The sequence below is a fragment of the Drosophila ficusphila genome, unplaced genomic scaffold (assembly GCF_018152265.1).
Source record: "Drosophila ficusphila isolate 14025-0441.05 unplaced genomic scaffold, ASM1815226v1 contig_791, whole genome shotgun sequence".
In the NCBI taxonomy this organism is placed as follows: domain Eukaryota; kingdom Metazoa; phylum Arthropoda; class Insecta; order Diptera; family Drosophilidae; genus Drosophila; species Drosophila ficusphila.
The window spans coordinates 14,315,210-14,338,536 of NW_025064737.1; the positions used below are offsets into that span (position 1 = coordinate 14,315,210).

The following is a 23,327-nucleotide window of genomic DNA, read 5'->3' on the forward strand; positions in this document are numbered from 1 at the left end:
TTAAACGAGAGCAGCCGCCAAAATTACGGTAAAGTGTAAAGGAGAGCGACAAAACTCGCACATTGGCTCCAGATTGCGCACAAAAAATATTAAAAAACCGATCACAAAAATTTTGAATAAAATGAACTCGAAATTGAATTGAAATTACCTTACAGCTAAAAAAAAAAAACCCTGCACCCAGCGCTCCAAAAACCCCTCACCACCTTCAAAACCAACAAAAACTAAGAAATAAAAAGAACTGGAATTTGCTAATATAACAAAGGAGTGTAATAATATAATACAAGAATAAATATATATATATATACCTATAAACACCAAAGAATATATCTAAAAATCTGTTGCAACATTGAAGTACTAAAACGAAAGTTATCCCAGAAAACAAAAACAAACCAAAATATTGTGTATGAAAATTGTATTATAAAAAATCAAAAATGCCAGACTATATGATAAGCCCTACCGAAAAATTGTCGATGCCACAAAATGACACGAAACCAAAGTTGTTTACATTGATTTTCTTTAACTTATGATTTTACCCAATCCGTTTCACACTGTTCACACTGTTGATTGATTGATTTGCTTTGATGCAAAGTATACTTAATTTAGCTGAATTGTTTCTTAGAGCTATAAAGTCCTGCCGATCCGAAACGATGCCGCCTTAGCTTTAAGTCCAGCCTTGATTTGATTTGTTTTGTTTTTCCACAGACTCTGCAAACTGTATGATTAAGACTCTTGATTTGACTTGATTCCATACTCCCCCCACCTTCGATCGATCTGTATATTATGATTTCCAGGCTTCGCTATATCCTCAGTCTCGATTCCCAGACCCGATTATCCTTGCCGATCACCTGACTTGTGTTTTGTCTTACGTTTTTTTGTATTTTCGTCACCACACTCATTTAAACACAAAGTTTGTTCCGGAATGAAAACGAAATGGAAATGTCCTAAAAAAACCGATTTGAACCCAGTCTCGTAGCCTCTCTTTTGCTCCATTCCTCTTGCATTTCCACCCAAAAAATACCACTATAATGAAAATCATATTAATATTACCAGGGTGAGCCAATCTGAGTAACAACCCTCTAATTAAAAAATATGCCTCTTCTCAGAATTAAAAATACGAGTCATTTAAAAACAAAATTTAACTGGCTGAAACTTAAATACAAATTAATATTGGCCCACCCAATTGACAATAAATTATATTCACCTGAGTTTTCTTGCCTTCCTTCTTCGGTTGCAACTTAGTTGAAAAATTCCGTTATCCACACCCGCTGTACACAACCGAAACCCATTGGCCCTCAGCCCACTGTGCGCATGGAATGCAAGAGAAGCGCGAGCGAGACCCCAAGCCTCCTCACCCCTATATCCGTCCCCTTCAGCTCCCTCCCCCACAGTGATGACGCCTAATATGAACCAAGCAAATGTTTGCAGGTCGCGTCAAGTGTTTTAACATTAAGCACGACCGTCATCCGGATCGGGAACAGGATCGAAATCTGAAGCACGATTCAGGCGTTGGCGAAGTGCTCGTGGTGGATCGCGATCGTGACATGGATGCGGAGGAGGAACCAGAGCCGGAGGATATTGAGGAGGCAGCCGCCTACCATCATGCCACGCCTCCCAAGTACCGAAGGGCGGTGGTGTATGCTCCTCCGCATCCGGATGAGGAGGTAGCTTCCGCTTCGGGATCGGAGATCTATGTGGACAGTGGCTACAACTGCGAGTACAAGTGCAAGGAGCTCAATATGCGCGCCATTCGCTGCAGTCGCCAGCAGCACCTGATGTCCCATTATCCGCCGCACCACCCGCACCACCGATCGATGATGGAATGTCCGGCGGAGGCGGCCTACTCCCCACCCGTGGTGGCCAGCAGTCCAGCTTATCTGACCAGCAACGGAGCGGTGCAGCAGTTGGATTTGAGCAGCTACCATGGAACCCATCACCACCACCACCACCATCATCCGGCTCCCTTGCCACTGGCACCCGCACCACCCAGTAGTCATCCTCAGAGCTCGCCGCACTATCCAACCGCCTCGGTATCCGTATCGGGATCGGGTTCGGGATCTGGATCGGTTTCAATATCAGGATCGGTATCTGCGGCATCCGCACCACCTTCGGTGGCCACGTCGGCGATCTCGCCGCAACCCAGCTCCAGTTCGAGTGGTTCCACTGGATCATCGGCCGCCGCGGTGGCTGCTGCTGCAGCGGCGGCGGCCAATCGGCGGGACCACAACATCGACTACTCCACCCTGTTCGTCCAGCTGTCGGGCACGCTGCCCACACTGTACAGATGCGTTAGCTGCAACAAGATCGTGTCGAATCGGTGGCACCACGCCAACATCCATCGGCCGCAGAGTCACGAGTGTCCTGTCTGCGGGCAGAAGTTCACGCGCCGGGATAATATGAAGGCGCACTGCAAGATCAAGCATGCGGACATCAAGGATCGATTCTTTAGCCACTATGTACATATGTGATCACTTCTCTAGGCAGGCAAAACAAATCAAATCAAAAGTCAGTAACAAAATGAAAGGTTTTCACTACTAAGGTGTTTTAAGTAACCAGCAACGTATACGTAATCTAGAGTGAGGAGCCAACAGCCATCTTGGTTGGGTGTACATCTACATATATCTATTTATAAACCTTATAAAGAAAAAAACCAGAAAAAAAAAAAAAAAAAAAAAAAAAAGAAACCTATGCTACACGTAGTTGATTTCAAGACTTTAAACTACTTATTGTTAAATCGTCTGAACCTCTCTAGATGCTTTTTTGTAGGACACTAGCAAACCAAATGGATTATTATATCGATATAGCAATACCGCGACCAGTACTCAGTGGAGGGAAACTTTGACAAGTATTATATGTAGAATTCCAATCGATTTCCGCGTCAGTTATTATTGTTTTATTTTAATACTTAACATGTGCTGTAGTGAATGTTGACTAATTTTTCGTTCGTGTCATTTTGTGCCATATTAGCTAATCTCTCTTCTAGTCCATAGGCCCTAAGGTCGCAAAAAGATAATTAAATAAACGTAAAATTCGTATTGATAAAGTAAAGTGCGAAAAAGCAACGAAAATCGAGACTATTTTTTGAGAATTTCTCTCTACTTAGCTTTGTAGAACCACACAACTTTGTCTCACTACAAATTAAATTCGCTTCGAAAATATTCAGATAGCGTCCAATTTCAAAACCGATTGGCCAGAGCCCCAGAGAAAAACCACGGGTAACTGAAGTTGGCCGCTCTCCTGATCAATATCTTTGGCAAAACACCCACCGAAGTTGATTGGAGTTGCTCTCAAAGCGATTGATATTTGTTTAAATTACCATTAACCATTGACGATCAGTGCTTTGCTAAAGGACAAATTCAAATCAGATTTTATCGAAAACTGTACTTAAACATAGCTATAGACAACAATCTAGCAATGAATCCAATTAATTAACACTTAAATACAGAATATACAAGTACATATATGTGAAACGGATAAATCAATATTTAACATCTTTAACTTTACTTAATAAATCTCTTTCAAATCAAATTCCAGTTCTTTTCATTCAATAAAAACAAAACAAACGTCCCCTAGGTACTAAAAGCAACTTAACACAATAAAAAAAAACAAATAAACAAATAAACAAAATACCTAAATTTATTTCGAATCGAGAAAACGAATCCAAATTTAAATAAAAAATTAAACATCAAGCGCACTCTCTTAACGGTAAGTTGAACTTTCTAAGATCTATTTAAGCACAAATACCTCTCCCCCTAATTTAGACTTATGTTACCTAAGTTAAATATATATATGATTTATGTATTATGATTTTATTTTTAAAAAGAAAAGCTACAAATTCGAACCAAACTAAAAAAAAAAAAAACAGGAATTGGCCAAACGATTGAAAATTTGATTTAGTTACTTAAACTTTTTTAAACGAAACACTTGCCTCTACTCACTCACTCACTCGAACTATCTATCCTACTCTATAGCTGTATTTCTTTCTCCCTCTAAAATTCGGTCTGTCTCTGTCTTGTTCTCGCTCTATATATATTGTATGCAGTCTTCCTCGTCCTGTTTTTGGACAAGGATCATAATTTGTTTTTGTTCTGCCAGGCAGGAGGGGTGTTGAATGAGATGTGTTCGATAAATTGTATCGATGTTCAATATACAATATGCCTTTTCTTATCGACGTTGCTGCGCTACAGTTATTTCGTTTAGTCTTCATCAGAAATCAGTCATATTATTTACCTGTTTTTGTCTCATTTCTTAACCTCATCTGCGTTTTTTGTTGGACCCCAACTGACCCCTGACCCCTGAACCCTCTCTCGCTCACTCGCTGTCTCCCCCCCTCAAAAACTTATGTACATTCACCAAACAATAAACACCAATCCCTCCGCAAAAACAGTGACAAAAATTAGACACTAATATACGGTTCTTGGGCTCTCTTGACAATGAAATTAACAAAGAAGCTGAAAAGAAAATACAAACCTGAATCGGAACCCACAACAATCATCTATTTACAGATAAATAGAACATAACTATTAGATCTTAGTTAAGTGTCCAAATACGAATCATTTGCACATACATACATATAATTTGGTTTGGGCTCCTCAGTATCCAATTCACTCACCCCACCAATTTATTGTAAATAATTACCCTCGAATATTTTAAGTGAACCCATCGCCACCACAGATGAAGAATCATTTGATTTAAATCATAATTTCTTACATAGCAATAATGTTCACACCCTCCCTGTTCAAGTGCTGTTCTACATTTCCCGAATTCTCAAGAACCCATGGAAAAAAAAGTAAAAGAAAAACAAATTCTTAACTGTATTTATTTGTCGATTTTTTGGGTGTAACAAAATTTGATTGCAAAACATTAAATATATATATATAATCCAATCCAAATTTCCCCACCGAGAAGAGTGTCTCTGGCCCACATAACACCATTTCTCAGGGAAATGAACAAAATTGATTTAACAATCATTCGTTTCAGTTACAATCATTCTTTCCATGGCAAAAAGAAAAACAGAAATTACGAATCTACTACCAGAAAACCAAACATACACGCATAAAATAAAAACACACACACACACCACAAACAAAACAAACACACACACACGCAGACTTTGAAAACCATCTAATTATACAGTTTAAGAATTATTATAAAAATGATTTTTCTGTTTCTGTGAATCACCAACAACAACATTGTTTTTCTCTTCTTTTTTTCTTTGCGCGTTTGAACGAACAAATTAATAAAAACCGAAAACGAAACCGAACAAATCCCATGCTAATAAAAATTAAACCAAATGCAAACGCAAAACTGCCCAAACCAAAAATCAATCGAATAAATAAAAATACAATTACAATTGCGCAGGCTCCAAGGCCTGGCACATGCGGCTAACTTTCGAGCGGCTATCGGGCGGCTGCAACCTGCACCGTTGCAAGCTGTGCGGCAAGGTCGTCACGCACATCCGCAACCACTACCACGTCCACTTTCCCGGCCGCTTCGAGTGTCCGCTCTGCCGGGCGACGTACACGCGCAGCGACAACCTGCGCACCCACTGCAAGTTCAAGCATCCCATGTACAATCCGGATACGCGCAAGTTCGACAACCTAATGTCCTCGTCGGCGGTGGGGGCGACTGCCACGCCCACCGCCAGCCAATTGGCGGTCGCCTCGCAGGCGGCAATGGCGGCGGCAGCTGCGGCGGCCTTTAATGCAGCGCAACACCAACAACAGCAGCAGCAGCATCAGCAGCAGCAACAGCAACACCAGCAGCAACAGCAACACCAGCAGGCGCATCAACAGTCGCAGCAGCAGCAGCAACAGCAGCAATCGCAGCAGCAACTCCATGCCCTCGCCCAGCAACACATGTTGCAGCTGCAGCCGCAACACCATCAGCAGCAGCAGCACAATGCCACAAGTGAATGATACAGTCAGTACATGGGCTGGAACTATGGCGCCTGGCGTCTCGATGATCACAACCTCAAGCAGCAACAGCAACAACAGCAGCAACATCGCAAGGCACAGCCCTTTAACTTTTATGCCCGCGACTACTACTATCAGCAACATCAGCAGCAGCAGCCACAACAGTCGCCCATCTCCAATCTTAGCAATGGCAACATGAGGCAGCAACAGCAGCAGCAGCAACATCGGCGACAGCAGCAACATCAGCCTGCGCAAACGATCATCATCGATGAGAGCGACAATGAGTTGGAGGAGGAGCAGCAGATGAGGCTGAACTTTGAGCGATACATGGAGCAGCTGAAGCAGCTGGCGCCCTACGATCCCCAAGAAACTTTGTGCAATAGCAACACCAATAACGTTAACAGCAGCAGCAGCAGCAGCGGCGGCGGCGAGCCCACGAATGCCAATCCAATGGAAGCTACTACAACTACTACTAATAGTAATAATAATAATAACAATAGCTATGCTAACAGCAGTACTAGGAACTACAACAAAAGGCCGCAGGAGCAGCAGGAGCAGCAGCAGCAAGATGAGTAGCAGCAACAGCAACAGCAGGAAAATGAAGTGCAACAGCAACAGTAAAAGCAACAGCAACCAATTGATACTCAAAGCAAAATTAATTTAGTTGAGAAACGCGTTTAAGATCCTAAATGTTAAAAAAGAAAAAACAGATTTAAGGGTAAACCAAATTTAATTGTCAATTAGAGGATAACCGCTGGCTGCGCGAAGGAATCGAATGCTGATCTGTGCAGGATGCGACTCATTGTCATGGTTTCAACTAGATACGGATGTTGCAGTCACATACACGCACTTATTTACAGTATAGTAAGGAACTAATTCGTAACGGAGTTTTAATTGTAAAAGTCTTGTTCGTGGGGCAAGCAAAAAGGGTTTCCAAGGCAGCTAAGCAGAGGGTGGAAAATAGGGAAAGGAGCGAAACGAAAAAAAGGTTTTAAATAGCAGCACTCAAATATTTACAAGAAAAATGAAAACCCAAAACGAAAAACAAGAAGCTTGAACTAAACTTAAAGTAAATGTATTTGAAGAACTACTCACATATGGAATTACAAATTTTACAAATTAAAATCGTTGGACCTGTCAGACATTTGTGCCAAAATCTCTTGGTGGTAGTGCCAACTTCCTTGGCTGCACTCTCTCTATTCGCACCTGTTCGTTGTTGCATTTAACACTAGTACGTGCACCACCCACAACCAAAACCACACCACCCACAACCAACCACCCACGACCACGCCCACACAGAACCCACACTAACCCACCCGGAAACCACTCTGATACTCTATGAATGAAAGGTTAGGAGCAAACACCGAACATTGAAGACATTTTAAACGAGAGATTTCTATGCTGCTAACCATTTTAATGTTTTATATAGATGTATAATTAATTACGATCTAATGGATGTCATGTTTTACACACACACACACAAACAAACAAACACACAGAAATAACGAGAATTGTAAAATAGATAATAGCGTTAACGAACCTAATCGATATTTGTAAACCAATATTCTTCGGGATTTTCTCTGCATATAGATGTATCTATGATGTACAAATCGGTGCGTTTGATCGATGTTAGTTGACCTTGAAGACATGCATTATGGCAGCCCTAATCTTAGCGAAGCAGTTTTAAACTAATCTAATCTAATCTAAACTAAACTAATTCACTGATTACGGATACTAAACTAATGTTAATTTATTTATAACCATTTTGAGGGAGTGTGTGCGAATGAGTCTCGAACTGAGCGATTGCCGATGGATCCAAACCGATTCGGTTCGATCTGATCCGATCCGATCTGATCTGATCTGATGTATTATAGTTAGCGATAACATCGCCGGATCCAATTGTCAATGCATGTGGCCGAGTTTGTTATCCAGTCGATATAATATGTACGCCTACTTATATATATACACATGCGAGATCTAAAATTAATTTTTGCAGACTCTTCTTACCGTGTAAATATGATTGATGATTCTCCCACGATTTCTGCTAGTTAATGTATATTTAAAATCAGTTTTTTGTAATTTGTTGTTGTACATTGATTGCCAAATCCCCGATATTGGTGCGCACACGCAAACACACACACAAACACGAGCATATGCAAACAAACAAAAACACACACACACACAAACAAACGTCTAATTGCCTAAAGAATTAATGCATAATTCTATTAAATATATAGTTATATATTATATACACACATATTCATAATATTTATTTGTTCTAATTCTTAACATGAAATGTTTAGTAATTAAATTTACATTATTAATAATGCTACATCAAATACTGCCCCCGACTTAATGTTTGTTTAATGTTTATTTTTAACGCTGTTTTGTTAAACAAAAAATTTAAGAAATTTATCTATATATGATGTGATAACTATAGTAAAACTAAACACACATACACACACACACGCCCACAAACACACAAAAACACACACCCACACATTACAAATTGAAATTATGTTAATTAAGCAGAAGGATTAGAGAGTTGAAGTTTTTTTAAAAAACGTTCGAAAGTAATCTATAATTTGTGTGGTATGCAAAATGGTGCTAAATCCAAATATACTTTAAAGTATAACGAGTAGGACGAGAGGGAATATAAGGATGAAGGAGGTCAACTCTCCTTGAATCGTATCGTATGTGCAATATGACTAGTTTTCGTTTAAGGTGCAGGACTTTGACGACGAGACCACGCAAAAGCCAACAATTTGAATTATGCGAATCAAAAAAAAAAAAACAAAAAATAAGAAAAATATTTGTAAATAAAAAGCGGTGCTTATCCCCACACATAAGTAAATCAAATGATATTCGAAGTCCTTTTAAATGTCACAAAATTGGGGAAAAAGACCGACAGAAAACTAAATAAATGTTAGCATATCACTATGAATATGATTATAAATACATACATCTGATATAGCAACAAGCAGAGAAGCAGTTAGTTAATGAGAACTTTTCGCTATACAATTTCTGTGTCTATTTACAATAAATGTCATAAAGCTTATCAAATTACCAAACAAACAAACAAACCACCCAAAAACCCACGCACAGCCCATAAACACACTCTCATATTTATTTTGGTGCCTCTTTGAACCATCTTAAATTCAGTCCTTGATTTCGATTTTGACTTTTTGACTTTGACTTTGTTTAACCAATTTTAACAGCATTTTTGCAGTCGATCAGGAGTGGTTCGAACCTTTAATTTTAATGAAGTGCTAGTTTCAATGTAAACTTAGTTTAATCTAATTTTTGTATTAATAAATGCAATACAAACTATTTTTAGTTTTATTTATAAACAACAACAACAGCGGCAGCAACAACAAAAGTTGATTACAAAAAAATAAAAAACAAAAAACGAAAAGAAAATAGAAAAACGCAGAAAAAAATGAAATCAGTTTAATTAACGTTAAGCAAATTGAAGCAAGCCCACAAAATGCTTGCAGCATTTGTTACAATTTATATATACACATATAAATATATATTACAATATTTTTTAAAGCGATTTTTAATAAACATTCTATCTATTATGGCAGCCTTTCAATGAAACAAATTGAATTACTAAACAAAAATAAACCTAAACCATAATAAAATCATATAACTATAACTGAAGAACAGGCAGATGAAACAATCTCACACAGAAATACACATACACACACACCCTCACAGACAGACAGAAACACACACACTCACACACACAGAAACAAGTGAAACAAAACAAAAAAAAAATCAAAACTAAATCAAATAAATTGAATTTTATGGAAACAAAACTAAATGGTGATCACTTTATTATTTTTGATCCTCTGACTCCGAAACCGAAACCGAATCTCCGAAATCCCGTTCTGCTGTGCGCTTTGAATTGTGCTTCCAACGATGTTAGGGGTGCCCATGAAAAGTCGAACTAATGTCTAAGAAACTATATATACCAACCTACTATATACCAGCCAACACGCTCACCTGCACATTTGTCTACACACATGCGCGCACACACACACACCCATAGTCGCATATAGAATTTTCAAACCTCGGCCCAATTTCCTGTTTTTTTTTATGATTTGAATTTGTTAACCTCTTTTCAACATTTACGAATACCCTACTTTTATCACCTAAATATATATGGATTTATTACGTATCAGTTTCAGCCCGATTTCGCTAAGTGTAAGCCAAAACAATTCTTTGCACAAATGAGTTACACCCAAAAATATAAGAACGAGTATACAGAGTAAATGTGCGAAGCAGCCGAAACCCTTCATTCGATCATAAAGAATTGTTGCCCACATTTGTGCTATAAATATATTTATATAAACATAAAATATATCCAATGCATCTATATGTATGCGTCGACTGTGACTAATTCCATTTGTATAGAATTAATTAAATTGGAAATACCCAAAAGCCGAAAGAAGGAATAATTCAGGAATTAACGGAGGCATTTTATAAGTTAATTTGTAACTGAACAGTGCACAGAAAAACTTAGCAACAATTTGTTATATAATGAGAAATGTATTTAAAAAAAATGTTGCCTACTTATCCGTGCACTGTTCAAATATATATATTTTATAAACGCTTAGTTGTAAAATGAGCTCGCATTTATATACACTTATATTTCTAAATAAAAAAGTACAAAATATTTCATTTGCACGCTGAAATATGTGAGGAGACGCAGAAACGATCCGAAATCCTTTTGTGTTAGCCAAAGATTTATGTATATTTTCCGTTGACCTAAGTTGCTTGATTGTAGTTAGTCACGTTTGTTTGTTTTTTATAATTACATTTTTTTTAGTACTCCTCTTTAGTTTTCTAGTTTAGTTTGATCTTTTTTCATTATGCCGCCTAAGTATATTTGTTTTTAGCTCACAAAACGAAAACTACCTATCTCTGTCTCAAGCCATATATCTCTCTCTCTCCCTCCTTCTCTGTCTGTCTCTATCACACACTCACTTTACACCACCCCCACAACCCACTATCTCTCTCTCTGTCTATTATACGAAAAAAAAAAAAAAAACCAAACCAAAAAAATTCAAAAAAAAAATCAAAGAAATCTATTTCTCTGGGCTGATTTTCGTCCCGCTCGACGGGCTGTTGTGTGTTCTGTTCTTCTCTTTCTCGTTCTCGAACCGCAGGCAGCAGCGCCCGCCACCACCTGTCGACCCCCCTGTCGACCTCGTCTTCGGCCTCGCCCCCGCAGCCCCCTTTCGGGATGCACCTGTCGGCGGCCCTGAAACGCGATTACCATCCGCTGCACTACATCGCCGCCGGCAATGGTCACAACGGTCCGCCCGCCCATGGCTACAATCAGGGATCCGGGAATGCGCCGAACAGCGGCGGTGGAGCTGGATCGGGATCGGTCGGCGGATCCGTGGGCGGAGCTGGAGGAGCGGGCGGAGCGGCCGGGCATAATTCACATCACACCATGTCGTACCACAACATGTTCACGCCGTCCCGCGATCCGGGCACCATGTGGCGCTGCCGCTCCTGCGGCAAGGAAGTGACCAATCGCTGGCACCACTTCCACTCCCACACCGCCCAGCGGTCCATGTGCCCCTATTGTCCGGCCACCTACAGCAGGATCGATACGCTGCGCTCCCATCTGCGGGTCAAGCATCCGGACCGCCTGCTCAAGCTCAACTCGTCCATTTAAGGGCGTGGCCGGGGCGCACACCCAGCCCAACACCGCCAGCTTTATCAGCAGCAGCAACAGCAACAGCAGCAGCAGCAACAACAGCAACAGCAACATGAACAGCAGCAACAACAACAGCAACCAGCTTACTACATCAGCAACTATACAAACTACAGCAATAGATTTGGCTACGGCGAGAGTTTATTGTAATTCGCTGTAGGCCTAGGTGGATTTTTTCTTGCATTTAGTCGTCGTCTGTACATTACCCACTAGCTATCCAAGCAATAACAATAACCCAAAACTAGTAGAACCGAAGATGCTATGGCAAAACGCGTATAAAAAAAAAGTATATTGATAATCTTAACTATAACTATTGGTAAACTTTGACACAGTCGTCCCATCAATTTATAAATGTGTATAACTAAAGAAAATTAGGAAAAGGTTTCAGTTGCTAACTAAGAAGGAGGAGGATATATCTATGCCCTATAAAGCGGGCCAGCGAAAGCATAAAGTTCGATTTGAACAGTTTTCTAAAGCCACCACAAACCGTTTCGAAGGTTTCTAAATGTTGTTTCCTAAAAACCTAAAAACAAAAAAATTAATAACTAAACTAATGATAGAGAGAGAGGAAGCCGAAGGAAATCACTTTGGGCTGATTCGGTCAGCGGATCGAGGTCACCCCCGAGGACGCGGGGTCACCAGGAGATGAGAAGGAGCAGCCACCACAGCAACAGCAACAGTCACCCACAACTACTACTCATACGAAGGTCACATTAGGTTCTAGTTTATTTTACTGTTTACTGTTTAGATCGTAGTGTTAACCAATATGTTCTGCAGAGTAGGCAACGGATGAGGGCTACTCAACCAACTACAAAGAAATTTTCATATACCTCAAATGCATTTCAGTTTTATTGTTGATTGCTTAATTTTAATCTATGTAGACCGTTAGCACTTAAACATAAACTACCACTTATATGTTATTTTAATCGGTTCCAACTCGATAGCCAATAGTTTACCAATGTTTTCCTCTGTTTTTTTTATGTCCTCTACCATCCTTTTGATTTTGTCCTATGCGTTAAGTTAAAGTTTTTAGGATTAGGTCGAACCACTTGAACCACCTCACTTTTTTGTTAAGCTTGTTTATATTTATGGTCAAATGTTTATTTAGTTAAAGTACACAAACATATATTAAAACCCGAAGAAAAGGAAGTTAGTTGATATGAGGGCTATACAAGAAAAAAATCATATCACGAAAATTTACAAAAAAAAAAAACGATTGAATTAATCTTTAGAAATTATATTTTTAAATTGCATAAATGTCTGCTTAATTGGCGAGAAATGGAACGAAATTATTGTAATTTGTAATCGGTTATCTTGCTTTTTGGATCACCATAACCAAAACGTCCCCGCAGAGACGGCAAAAGTAATTAATTTTAAACATTTTGTGATAGACAAAATTACGTTTCGGCACAAAATAAATTTTAAAAACCTCTATAATAATGCAAACTAAAATATAAAATTAAATGTGATATTTTCGGCACAAAACTTTACATAAAAGCTAAATACAAATTTAAAGTAAAAAAAATAATAAGCAAAAAAAATGGTAAACTATCGTGAAGGTGAAGCAACATTTGGCTAAGGTTGCTCACCTTAGAAGATTTTTGTTATAGCATTATTCAAAATTGTTATGTTTCGGTCCAAAGCACAAAATGTATAAAATTACTTTCTAGTTATTCTTTAAACTTACTTTTACTTTAACTTTAAAATCTTACTTGATTTCCTAATTTTAAGTTACGTGCATGTGCGTGTGTATATATCGATTCAAAAATATTTACACACAGAGATCATAATTTTATTTAGTTTTACGTTGATTGAGTTGAGAAACTTTAAGCCAATAAACTACAGCAAAATTGAAAACAACAAAACAAAAACAGCACAGATGTTAAGGCAAACCACTACTACACAGATTTATGTACCAAAAATGTAATAAATATGAAATTATATGAAAAAAAAAAACAAAAACAAAACCAAGCAGCGAGAAACCAAAAGAAAACTAACTAGAGAAAGGTAAAAGGAGACTAGCTGGATTTTTTAACCTTTTTTCCATACATAAGCATAAATCGTAAACGAAATATTTTTATACATCCATCTTGTAATCGGCCGATTGAATCGAGAGGTAATAAGGATCTGGGCCTGAAGGGTTGCTCTGTGGAATCAGTTTTGGGACTCGAATCCCAAGTCAAATAATGCTCCACATTCGTCACGCGCGCAAATACAAAACAGCAGCAAATTGTAACTTATTTTTTGCTCTACACTTACAAACTCAATTAATCAATATGCAAATACAAATATGGCAGTGCCCAAATCATGGCACATGGCACAGCAATGAAAAATATTATTAACAGTTTTTCGTCGTCTACAAGTTTAAATAAATCCGTAAATCCATAAAGATCTATATATATCAAGCAAACGAAATATATATATTTCAAATTTATTCAAATTAAAATCAAAATATAATTCACTAGCAGCATTTAAATGTCAAGCGAAACAGCAAATAAAACCAAATAAAATTTATGATTATTATTATTACATATATCAACAACACTCGTTTCATGTTCTGCCCTTCATGACCACGTCCCTACTTGGAAGCACAATTCAAATCGTTAGGTTCGGGTTGAGTTTGGTTGGTTTGGTTTGGTTTGGGTTCGGAGGCCTGGTTCAGGGTGTGGCGTTATGTTGCGGGAGGTTATTCATTTTTCAGGTGAAACAACTCTCTGTGGAGTGCCCTTCGGGTTTCGGGTAAGTCAGATTTAAGATTTGGTAAGTCAAACCGAAGGTAAAAAACATTATCTGTTTTTGCTTCGAATCTTTACTCATCATTCTTACGAGGAAATTTCTTTCAGTACCAAAATCTTTTCCAAAAAAGGGTATATAATTAGTTGGTTATTTTTCAGTTGACTTTTATAGCGTTTTTTTTAATTGAAAACTACACGTACTACTTAAACCTTTAGAGTGTTAGATCTCACCGAAGAGACCTAGAAATCCAATAAAGCTGAAAACATTTTTTTGACTACTTCTACCGTGTATAGTTTCCCAAAGTTATTTAATGGTAGAAAAATGTTAAGTTATGTATCGCACCTTCTTAAATAATAATAATAATTAAAATAATAATAATAAATAATTCTTAAATACAATTCCTCCACAAAATATAATACAATCTAAATAGAGTTTTTTTTTTACAAATTTATAAATATTTTTATAGAAGACGGAAATATTAAAAAGCAGGTAAACAGAATTGGCAACCCTTTTTTAAATTAAAAGTAATATTTTACCTTCTTTGAAATGATAACTACATATAATAAATTATATAACTGAAAACTTTTTGAATGTTCAAAATTAAACGGACACTTCACGAGCGTTGCCACTATACCGAAATATGAAAAACGGTAATAACGATGGTCACATTGCCCGTTTGCGTATAAATCTACCCGTTTATGTAGTTACCGATAATCAGCTAGGTCACGCTCCACACTTAGCGAGTGCACCATCCACATTTAGCGGATATTTCTTCCAAAACTATGATTTCTTGGGGCTGCCACATGTTTTAAAAATAATACGGATACTTGTCAAAAATAAAATAAATGTGATATTTTATTTATCACTCTATGCTTACTCTGCGGTGAAAAGACTGTGGAGTTGTAGTATTGATAAACTAATATTTTGATATTTGACAACCCTATTTTTGCGGGATATTTTTCTAAGCTTTCTGCGGTCACACTGTTGTGAGCTCTAGTCGCGAAAATACAGACGCAAGATAAAAGAAAAACAGACGAAGAGGGAAAACGGGAAATACGCGGGAAGTGCAGCCAAATCGCCAAAATTTTCACGCGCAACGATTAGCGAGAATAAACAGCGTAAGTAGCGGAAAAGTGCAGTTCAATTGCGGCGGTAAATGCAGAGTGCAATGCGCCGGAAAATTTTGCATAAACTTTTTGTGAAATTTCAAGTGCGTTTGTGTGAGTGTGCAGCAGCAGCGAGTATGTGTATGTGTGTGCGAGTGCGCTGGTGTTGAAAAAATCTATCTCTTCGCTACGCATTTTCACCCCCCGTTTTTGCGTATTTGATCTCTCTTCCTCTTCTGCTGTATCAGCATAGCCGCCTGCCTCAGTGTGTGTGCGTATGCGTTCTCTGCTTTCGTTTTTTAATTCTTTGTTTATATTTACGTATAGTTTGTTTGGCGGCCCCTGTTTTATTGTTGTTACCCGATGGTGGATGCTCTTTCCTGTTTTGATTTATAGCCCGTGTAAAAATAGTGAGCGATTCCGAGACCTGATTCTGAAAAAGCTTTCGTCGTCTGCTTTGCCACCACACCATCGTTAATCAAAGTGCCATAATTTTTTATGAACACCAACAGACTATCCTTTCTGAACATCGCGAAAGAAGTATTTTTCGTATTGGTAAACTGTAGTGTCAAAATGTGCGAAGTTCTCTAGGGAATATATGGCTCAAGGTCTTCGGATAGCGTGTTTTTAGACCTCAGCTTTTTATAAAAAAATTCGATTCCAAAAATAAAATAATTTACGCTTTATTTTATGCTGTATTTTTCCTTTCCCTGGAAAAGTCACTTACTACTTCACATAAATATTTATAAATTAATTAATTATTATTTAACTTGATGAGAACAATTTTTAACTTTTCCTTTTAAAATTAAAAAATAGTAGGAAAGTTACAAATATCTTTTAATATTATGTAAACTTAGGTCAAATACGGTTTCTTTTGATATAAAATCCTTTTGAAATAAAACTTTTATTATGATAACATAATTTTCCCACATCTGGCGGCTAACTATATTATTGCACCTGTTCTAGGCTGATATCTTGATTGTTATGTTCATAAATTTGACGTAAATTGCCTTATTTAGAACCGCAGGCAGTTGCTCGCATAAATATCTGAGCCGCATTATTTGTTTTGCCTACATTTGCCTTTCCTCTGGGTTTTCCGCTCATTCGCTCTTAACTTTTAGGAGATTTTCCCTCGAAACAGTTTGCCCCCAGTTGAATTTTGGCGCTCGCGTTGATCGGTTGTGCATTCGGAAAATCTCTTGTTTGGCTTTTGGAAAATGTGCCGTGCAAAGGCGTGGGTTTATTTTTAGCCAACGTGCTGATTTCCACATTCGCCGTGCTCCAAATCGGATCGAGAATCGACAACAGCTAAATTAATTGCTCATCGCCGGGCTTTAAGGTCTTTCAACAAAGAAGGCAGAGTTCCAGCAACCTTGAAATACGTGGTTATATAATCCCGTCTATGAAAGATTGAAATGCCCAGCAAATTTCAGAGGAAAAGCTCCCCCGGAGGAGGAGGTGTCGGAATGGGAGGGGCATCCAGTGTTTCCTCTACGCCAAGTAATCAGCCCCGGAAGCGGGTGAAAAGGTGCTGCCGGAACTTCGTCACCTTTATGTGCACCCAGGTGGGCGTGGGAGCCCTGATCGTTTTCTATGCTATTTGTGGTGCCTTTGCTTTCATGCACATCGAACGGAAGTTCGTGGACGAAACTTCTGGCCATGTGCTGGAGCTGCGACAGAATTACTCTCAGCAGCTGTGGAACATCACGGAGAAGCACAATACCATTGATCGCCGTCTCTGGACGGAGGCCACGAATGCGGTTCTGCGTGATTACCAGGCACAAATAGCAGGGGTCGTTAAACACGGCTATGTTGGACGAAGTCCCGAGCAGATCTGGAGCTTTCCGGCTGCCCTGATGTTCTGTCTCTCGGTCATAACCATGATTGGCTATGGCAACATGGTGCCCAGAACTCCGTGGGGCAAGGGATTGACCGTTATCTATGCCACTTTTGGAATACCCCTGTACATCCTGTATTTCCTGAACATGGGACGAGTTCTGGCTCGCTCATTTAAGTTCCTCTATCGATCCATGCACGACTGCACCCAGGAGCATCCCCGACTGGATCGCCTGGACGCCCTCGAGGGTGGCATCGCCATGTCCCGCAAGAAGATCATTGTACCCTCGACCGCTTGTCTTTGGGTGATATTCTTTTACGTTCTTACTGGCACCGTCATGTTTGCCAATTGGGAGAAGTGGAGTTTCCTCAACAGCTTTTACTTCTGCATGACGTCGCTGTGCAAGATTGGATTCGGAGACTTTGTTCCCGGAGCATCGCTTACGACCACCGCGGACGTGAATGCGGCGACCCATAAGCTGCAGGAGGATATCGCAGCCGATCCTGCCGAGCTCGACCATCTGCATTCCGTGGCTGCCGATCAGCACTCCAAACTGGCCATAAACTTTGTGTACATGCTGCTGGGCATGGGCCTGGTGGCCATGTGTCGCAACCTGATGCGCGAGGAGGTGCGCCTAAAGGCGCGCGAGATGCGCGAGGACGCCAAACTATGCATGGAGGACACTAGGCTGCGATTTGTCGGTTGCTGTGGGAACCCACGTGATGCCTACGAGGATGATTATTATTAGGATTGGAAATCATGGATGAGAGGGGCGAGACCGAAAGTTTTCGATTAGTGAGGCTTTTTAAATTATGTACTTTAGATTTGGAACATAGCTATCAGAATAATCCACGAATACGATTTAGGAATTTTTAGATGTTAAACAATAGAAGGGAATGTATTCAAACAAATAGATATTTTATGTTACGGACATTAAAACTAGGAAAACACTTAACTTTAGATTTCTGTTTTGCAAGCTTTTGTAAGAACTTAGTTGGTGAAGAATATTGGATGAGTACCTTGTTTGTGTGACTGCAGTTTATGTTATCATCCCTTCTGCTAAACAAGTTATCATGTCGATCCGATCCTGCAGCTCACCATTGATCAATTCCTGCAACTGCAAGAGCGGATCCGTAACTTCGAGGGCATGCTTGGCGGCGGCAGCGGGGAGCGTCTGTGCACGCCAAGCACTTCGGCCGGTCCCTTCCGCATCTTCTCCGTGGCCGGATTCCAGAACCGGGCCAATGACATCGTCTACTGCCCGCCGATTGTGCGTCAGCACTCTGTGCACGTGCCGGAGGACTCAACAGCCATCATCTACTTTGGCGGTGACGTGCAGGACTTTCCGGAAAGCATGGAGACCAACCGCGACAGCAGGGGTTACATGAAGTACAACCTCGAGAACTCGGCCATCCTGCTGCGCGAGGCCTTCCCGAGGTCACACATCATCGTTATCCGGCCAGTGCGGTAAGTGTTTACAAAATACGCATATCAAATATATTTTTTATTTTATTTTTCAATTAAAACCTTTTTCCTTTTCAGCATGGAGTTTAAGACATTCAGCTGCTTCGACAACTTTGTGAGGGGCAACAACGCGGGAGTACCGGATCACACGCCCATGAACCACGCCCTCCAGCACCTAGAAAAGTGAGTATGGTGTGGACTCTAAAAAGAACCCTCTTTAACATCTCTTGGTTATCCCTACAGACTACTCCAGAATCTGTCGCAGCGTCTGATCTCCATACCCGAAAACGAGATTCTCGATCAGGCCGCTCAGGCGGCGGCAGCTGCGGCGGCGGTGGCTGCTGCTGCTGCGGCCGCCGCTCTGACGCTATCCAACGCCACGGTCACCTCGGAGTCCAACTCTCAATCGGCACCGGCCAACGATAGCAACCAGGAGATGGACATTGACATATTGCAGGTGCAGGAAAACATCACAGTGGATGCGGATGGAGCTGTTATATTTCCTATTGTGGGCGACGAAACTCCCGAGCCGGTGAACAACGTATCCGGCAATAATGGCAACATTGGCGGCGGTGGCAATGACGAGAGTGTAAACAACCACCAGGTGCAGGTTAACAACCAACAACTGCAACAGCAACAGACGGCGGCGGCCATAAAGATGAATACTCCCACAACGGCGCTGAATGCCACCAACAACGTAGAGCACTACAACAACGATTGTTCAACGAGGACGGTTCCTGCTGCCACTGCAACATCAGCCTCGGCAACTGCAACATCCACATCCACGGCAACAAGTGACAGCAATCCGCTGTGGTGGCGGGAGAACCTCAATCTGGATAAGTCCAAGCTGGTGCTGATTGGCTTCAGCAAGGGCTGCGTCGTGCTCAATCAAGTGAGTCGCGTTTGGTTCGTTAACTGGTTGACCCACTCGCCACATCGCCTGCAATCGCTATCAGAACTTTCGACAAATTTATAAGATTCTGGAACGCTTGTGGGAATCACCTCTTTGACCTTTCTAATCTCCTATCTCTTGTACTTTATAGTTCATCTACGAGTTCCACTATCTGAAAACCCTGACTCCCGATGACAGCAGCATGTGTCGCCTGCTCTCCCGGATCTCGGACATGTACTGGCTGGATGGCGGTCATGGAGGTCAGAAGAACACCTGGATCACATCCCGCAGTCTGCTGGAGACACTTACGCGCATGGGTAAGTGCAGAGAGTCTATTACAAAAAAAATCAACTAACATTTTGCGATTCTTAAGCAGGCATGAACATCCACGTCCACCTGACGCCCTACCAGGTGCAAGACGACCGCCGACCCTGGATTCGCAAGGAGGAAAAGCTATTCACAGAGATGCTGAGGAGGCTGAATGCACCGATTACCCGGCACTTGCACTACGACAACCAGCCTGCGAACCTGATGACCCACTTTGAGGTACTTCAGGCCTTCTGCCAGCATGTCCATGCCCTGAATCAGCAGCAACAACAGCTCCAGCAGCAACAGCAACAGGGAGTGGGGATCAGTGAGCAGTCGGCGGCGACAGTGGCCACCAACAACGGTAGCAACAGTCTGTTGGAAGCCGGCGAGGAGGCAAAGTGACAGCTGCAACTGCATCCGCACCATCACAGGCGTCGCTTGCACGCGATGCGCAAGGGAACCGCCGCCCTCAAGCGTAAGCAGGTGGCACAGCTGCGACAGCATCACCAACAGCTACTGGCCGCCGCTCCGGAGCTCGCGCTGGCATCATCCTCGCACCTGGCTGCGGCCCTGATCTCGTCGGCCGTGGCATTGAGCACCTCGTCCGCGAGCCTTGTAAATAATCATCAACACAGCCATATGCAACAACAGCAGCAACCGCAGGCGCCTCAGACGCGCCATCATCACCATCAGGCAACATCTCACAGGCATCACCACCACCACCACCACTCACATCACCACTCGCACCCCCACCATCATCAGTGTCGCTCGAAACGCAAACTGCAAAAATTGTATTATACGCTTTGCCGTTAGATCAGTAACTTAACTATATCTATGTATACTTGTATGAGAGAAAGTTTCTTAGAACCACCAGCATCAGCAGCACCTAGCTTAAGTCAATTCGCACACCCCACAAGTCCATTTTAACTGAGTTCAGTCTTTCTTACCCCCTTTTTTTTGTATATGTTTTTATTTATTTCCATTTTTTGTCTAATTACACGTCTCATTTTTATAATTGGCCCTTAACTGGAAGAACAATCTCATCAGTGCAATAATATACATAAATCTAAAAATATATATACATTTATATATGCTGATTTTAAAATCATCTCTTATTTTATACAAACACTCCAACTATTTATTTGTAATTGAAAAAGATTTGTGATCGCGCACATGATATAAACTTCGTAGAACATCCACTGTATTTGTAGCGTGTCTCAAGCAATTCTCTTCTTAAGTACCCCAAGGAATTTATATATCATCTGCACACTCACATTAACCTAAACGGCCTAGAACACATCCCACAAAGCCCTCTGATTAAGTATTACTTAGCGTAAGTTAGCTTTACTTTAAGTTGCAACTGGCAAGAAAACACAACAAAATGTACTTTACTTAGGTCGATCCTCAGTTTTGATAGCAAACTGGGGGGAAAGTATCAAATTTGTGAGACGAGACAATCTTCTCGTCCAGGCATAGTATACGTAGTTTTTTCTGATTGTGCTGGGCAAGTCAAAGAAGTACTCAATGCGAATAAAGTGAATTTTGACAAGTCAGATTCGAAAAAATAATTGTAATGGCGCGCGTTCCTTAATCTATATATGTATATCGATATGGAGATCATTACCGCTTCCGCTTATCCAACAGACAAGAAAAAAACATGAAACCGAGTGAATCCAATTAAACTTATAGTGCATAGAAGGGAATAATTACACAACATTTCGTACCTTTGTAGAATTTGCAGTTCAAAATTGCTTTAGAGTTCGTCGGTGTAAATTTTATGGATTAAAATGCACAACAATTTTTAGGCAAGAAACCTATTAACTAAAATTACAGATGTCATACCACATAAATGTGTATGTAGATATAAATTGAACATTATAAATGAAAACACTTGCGAATTTGAAACCAAAAAAATGTCAACAAAATCAAGAAAAGTCTAATAGAGTTCCCAATGTAAATCTACTGATTTTTGAGAGTCTGGAAATAAAAATGAATAAGCATATATGGATAAAACAATCACAAATTTGACTTCTCATTTAAACAATAACTGTTTTGGACAGTAGTAAAAATTGTTTTTGATTCAAATTGAGCCTAAGAGCTTTAAGTGAGAAATCCCGAAACGTTCACATAATGACATTTCTTGGAATTATTTTCATTTATTCAATCTACTTATTTTAAAATAAATTACAAATCTATTGTACTCGTACAAAAAATATCGCTTGTGATGCGCCAGACAGCTTCATCCTTGAGATTGTGTCCTGGGTGCACAGGTGTAGGTGGTGGAAGGTTGGATCTCTGGATCTGGAGAAACCCAGCCTGCAACTACGCACAGACGTTGGGGCATTTGGCCGCCGTGCTCCACTCGTCGCTGCCGTCACAGCAGTCGCACACGTGGTCGTTGATCCGGCTGCTGGCCACGTAGACATCCAGCCCCCGACCGGTAATATGGCGCTTCTGGTAGCGGCAGTAGAATCTTCCTTTTGCACAGGCATTTGTGCTTGGCTCGTCGCTGCCATCCTCCTCGCAGTCGCAGTAGTTGTCATTCAGGTGATCGAAGGGGATTTCCTTAGAGCCATCTAAACAACGGAATTTGCCCTCAAAGTTCGGCTTGTAGGCGTCGTAGTCGAAGAGCCGAGTGCCCCTGCAGGATTAGCCACAGGATATATATCAAGTGTAAGCAAGTAATCTCTCACCTTCCTACCTAACAATCTTGATGGGCTCATCGTTGCCAGCAACCGAGGAGGCGGACTCCTCCGCTGGAGCTAGTGCATCCGCTCCTCCGCCATCAAAGTCATCCACGTCGCGCTGCTTGCTGCCCAGCGACTGGATCATCTGCTGATGCTTCCGCTTGATCTGCTGCAGATTCCACGGAGCGGGAACTCCGGGCAGCTGGTTCAGCGAGAAAGCCTGACATTATCGTTTACTTATTAAACTTGGCATTAAGAAATCCTTTCGGGCTCACCTGATACGCGATGAAGGATATGCCGACCAGGAAAATGAGCAGCAGAAACATCTTAGACTTCTGCTTGTAGAAGGGCTTAAAGTATATGTTTTCCCGCTTTACCCACGTTTTACGCATATTGATATTGTCTTTTGTCTCTGAAAATGTTCTATGTATAAAAATATGTTTTGTTTACGAATCTGCATTGTTGTTGGCCATGCTTGCGTTAGTCAACACTGTTCCGGTGAGCAACAGGGTTGCCAATGTTCTCTGTAAACACCATTGGTGGGTTAACGTCTTAAAAAAATTTTACATGATGTGCAGACTTCTCAAAAAAAACTCTCGAGTGTTTTATTACCGTGTTTTAAGGCTATATGACTTGCATATTATATTTCCAAG

At 40.7% G+C, this 23,327-nt stretch overlaps 6 protein-coding genes across 12 annotated transcripts in view; 5 read left to right on the forward strand and 1 right to left on the reverse strand.

Annotated features, from left to right (window-relative positions):
* LOC108087238 (sex determination protein fruitless) overlaps positions 1-6,016 on the forward strand; it is a 97,335-nt gene extending 91,319 nt beyond the window's left edge. For 4 of the 5 annotated variants that reach the window (XM_017184529.2, XM_017184530.2, XM_017184531.2 and 1 more), the window contains one exon: positions 1,426-3,525. In XM_017184529.2, coding sequence (XP_017040018.1) covers positions 1,426-2,465 — 1,040 coding nt within the window. In that variant the 3' untranslated portion in view covers positions 2,466-3,525. Of the gene's footprint in view, positions 1-1,425; positions 3,526-5,358 lie in introns of those variants that run through there. The other variant, XM_017184533.1, reaches the window with a different exon arrangement.
* A 4,992-nt stretch (positions 6,017-11,008) lies between these two features.
* LOC108087240 (sex determination protein fruitless-like) lies at positions 11,009-14,176 on the forward strand. The gene has a single exon (XM_017184535.2). The coding sequence runs from the start codon at positions 11,164-11,166 to the stop codon at positions 11,602-11,604; it is 441 nt and encodes a 146-aa protein (XP_017040024.1). The 5' UTR covers positions 11,009-11,163; the 3' UTR covers positions 11,605-14,176.
* A 1,194-nt stretch (positions 14,177-15,370) lies between these two features.
* LOC108087172 (UPF0565 protein C2orf69 homolog) lies at positions 15,371-20,389 on the forward strand. 2 transcript variants are annotated; one of them, XM_017184414.2, is made up of 6 exons: positions 15,371-15,497; positions 18,416-18,789; positions 18,865-18,969; positions 19,030-19,678; positions 19,830-19,995; positions 20,052-20,389. In XM_017184414.2, the coding sequence occupies exons 2-6, from the start codon at positions 18,470-18,472 to the stop codon at positions 20,387-20,389; spliced, it is 1,578 nt and encodes a 525-aa protein (XP_017039903.1). In that variant the 5' UTR covers positions 15,371-15,497; positions 18,416-18,469. The 2 variants fall into 2 exon arrangements, with proteins under 2 accessions (XP_017039903.1, XP_017039904.2); XM_017184415.2 differs by having other exon boundaries at positions 20,055-20,389.
* LOC108087174 (TWiK family of potassium channels protein 18) lies at positions 15,524-18,079 on the forward strand. Its single transcript, XM_017184418.2, has one exon. The coding sequence runs from the start codon at positions 16,901-16,903 to the stop codon at positions 18,068-18,070; it is 1,170 nt and encodes a 389-aa protein (XP_017039907.1). The 5' UTR covers positions 15,524-16,900; the 3' UTR covers positions 18,071-18,079.
* Positions 20,390-20,434: 45 nt separating the features above from the next.
* On the forward strand, positions 20,435-22,003 carry LOC122320766 (protein doublesex-like). Its single transcript, XM_043209196.1, has one exon. It carries the CDS (start codon positions 20,435-20,437, stop codon positions 20,798-20,800), a length of 366 nt encoding a protein of 121 aa, XP_043065131.1. The 3' UTR covers positions 20,801-22,003.
* A 120-nt stretch (positions 22,004-22,123) lies between these two features.
* On the reverse strand, positions 22,124-23,170 carry LOC108087176 (glucosidase 2 subunit beta). Of its 2 annotated transcripts, none has more exons than XM_017184422.2 (3): positions 22,950-23,170; positions 22,689-22,876; positions 22,124-22,628 (listed from the first exon to the last, which is right to left on the reverse strand). In XM_017184422.2, the coding sequence occupies exons 1-3, from the start codon at positions 23,064-23,066 to the stop codon at positions 22,310-22,312; spliced, it is 624 nt and encodes a 207-aa protein (XP_017039911.1). In that variant the 5' UTR covers positions 23,067-23,170; the 3' UTR covers positions 22,124-22,309. The 2 variants fall into 2 exon arrangements, with proteins under 2 accessions (XP_017039911.1, XP_017039910.1); XM_017184421.2 differs by having other exon boundaries at positions 22,689-22,894; positions 22,950-23,167.
* Between the last annotated feature and the right edge of the window lie 157 nt (positions 23,171-23,327).

Excerpts from the sequence above, each read along its gene's own strand:
- LOC108087174 (XM_017184418.2), top strand. The coding sequence starts at position 16,901 with ATGCCCAGCAAATTTCAGAGGAAAAGCTCCCCCGGAGGAGGAGGTGTC.
- LOC122320766 (XM_043209196.1), top strand. The coding sequence starts at position 20,435 with ATGCGCAAGGGAACCGCCGCCCTCAAGCGTAAGCAGGTGGCACAGCTG.
- LOC108087240 (XM_017184535.2), top strand. The coding sequence starts at position 11,164 with ATGCACCTGTCGGCGGCCCTGAAACGCGATTACCATCCGCTGCACTAC.
- LOC108087176 (XM_017184421.2), bottom strand. The coding sequence starts at position 23,066 with ATGCGTAAAACGTGGGTAAAGCGGGAAAACATATACTTTAAGCCCTTC. Across the intron at positions 22,895-22,949 it reads TATCCTTCATCGCGTATCAG|GCTTTCTCGCTGAACCAGCT; the intron begins GTGAGCCCGAAA and ends CGATAATGTCAG. Across the intron at positions 22,629-22,688 it reads GAGCCCATCAAGATTGTTAG|GGGCACTCGGCTCTTCGACT; the intron begins GTAGGAAGGTGA and ends CTAATCCTGCAG.
- LOC108087172 (XM_017184414.2), top strand. The coding sequence starts at position 18,470 with ATGCTTGGCGGCGGCAGCGGGGAGCGTCTGTGCACGCCAAGCACTTCG. Across the intron at positions 18,790-18,864 it reads ATCGTTATCCGGCCAGTGCG|CATGGAGTTTAAGACATTCA; the intron begins GTAAGTGTTTAC and ends TTTCCTTTTCAG. Across the intron at positions 19,996-20,051 it reads GGAGACACTTACGCGCATGG|CAGGCATGAACATCCACGTC; the intron begins GTAAGTGCAGAG and ends GCGATTCTTAAG.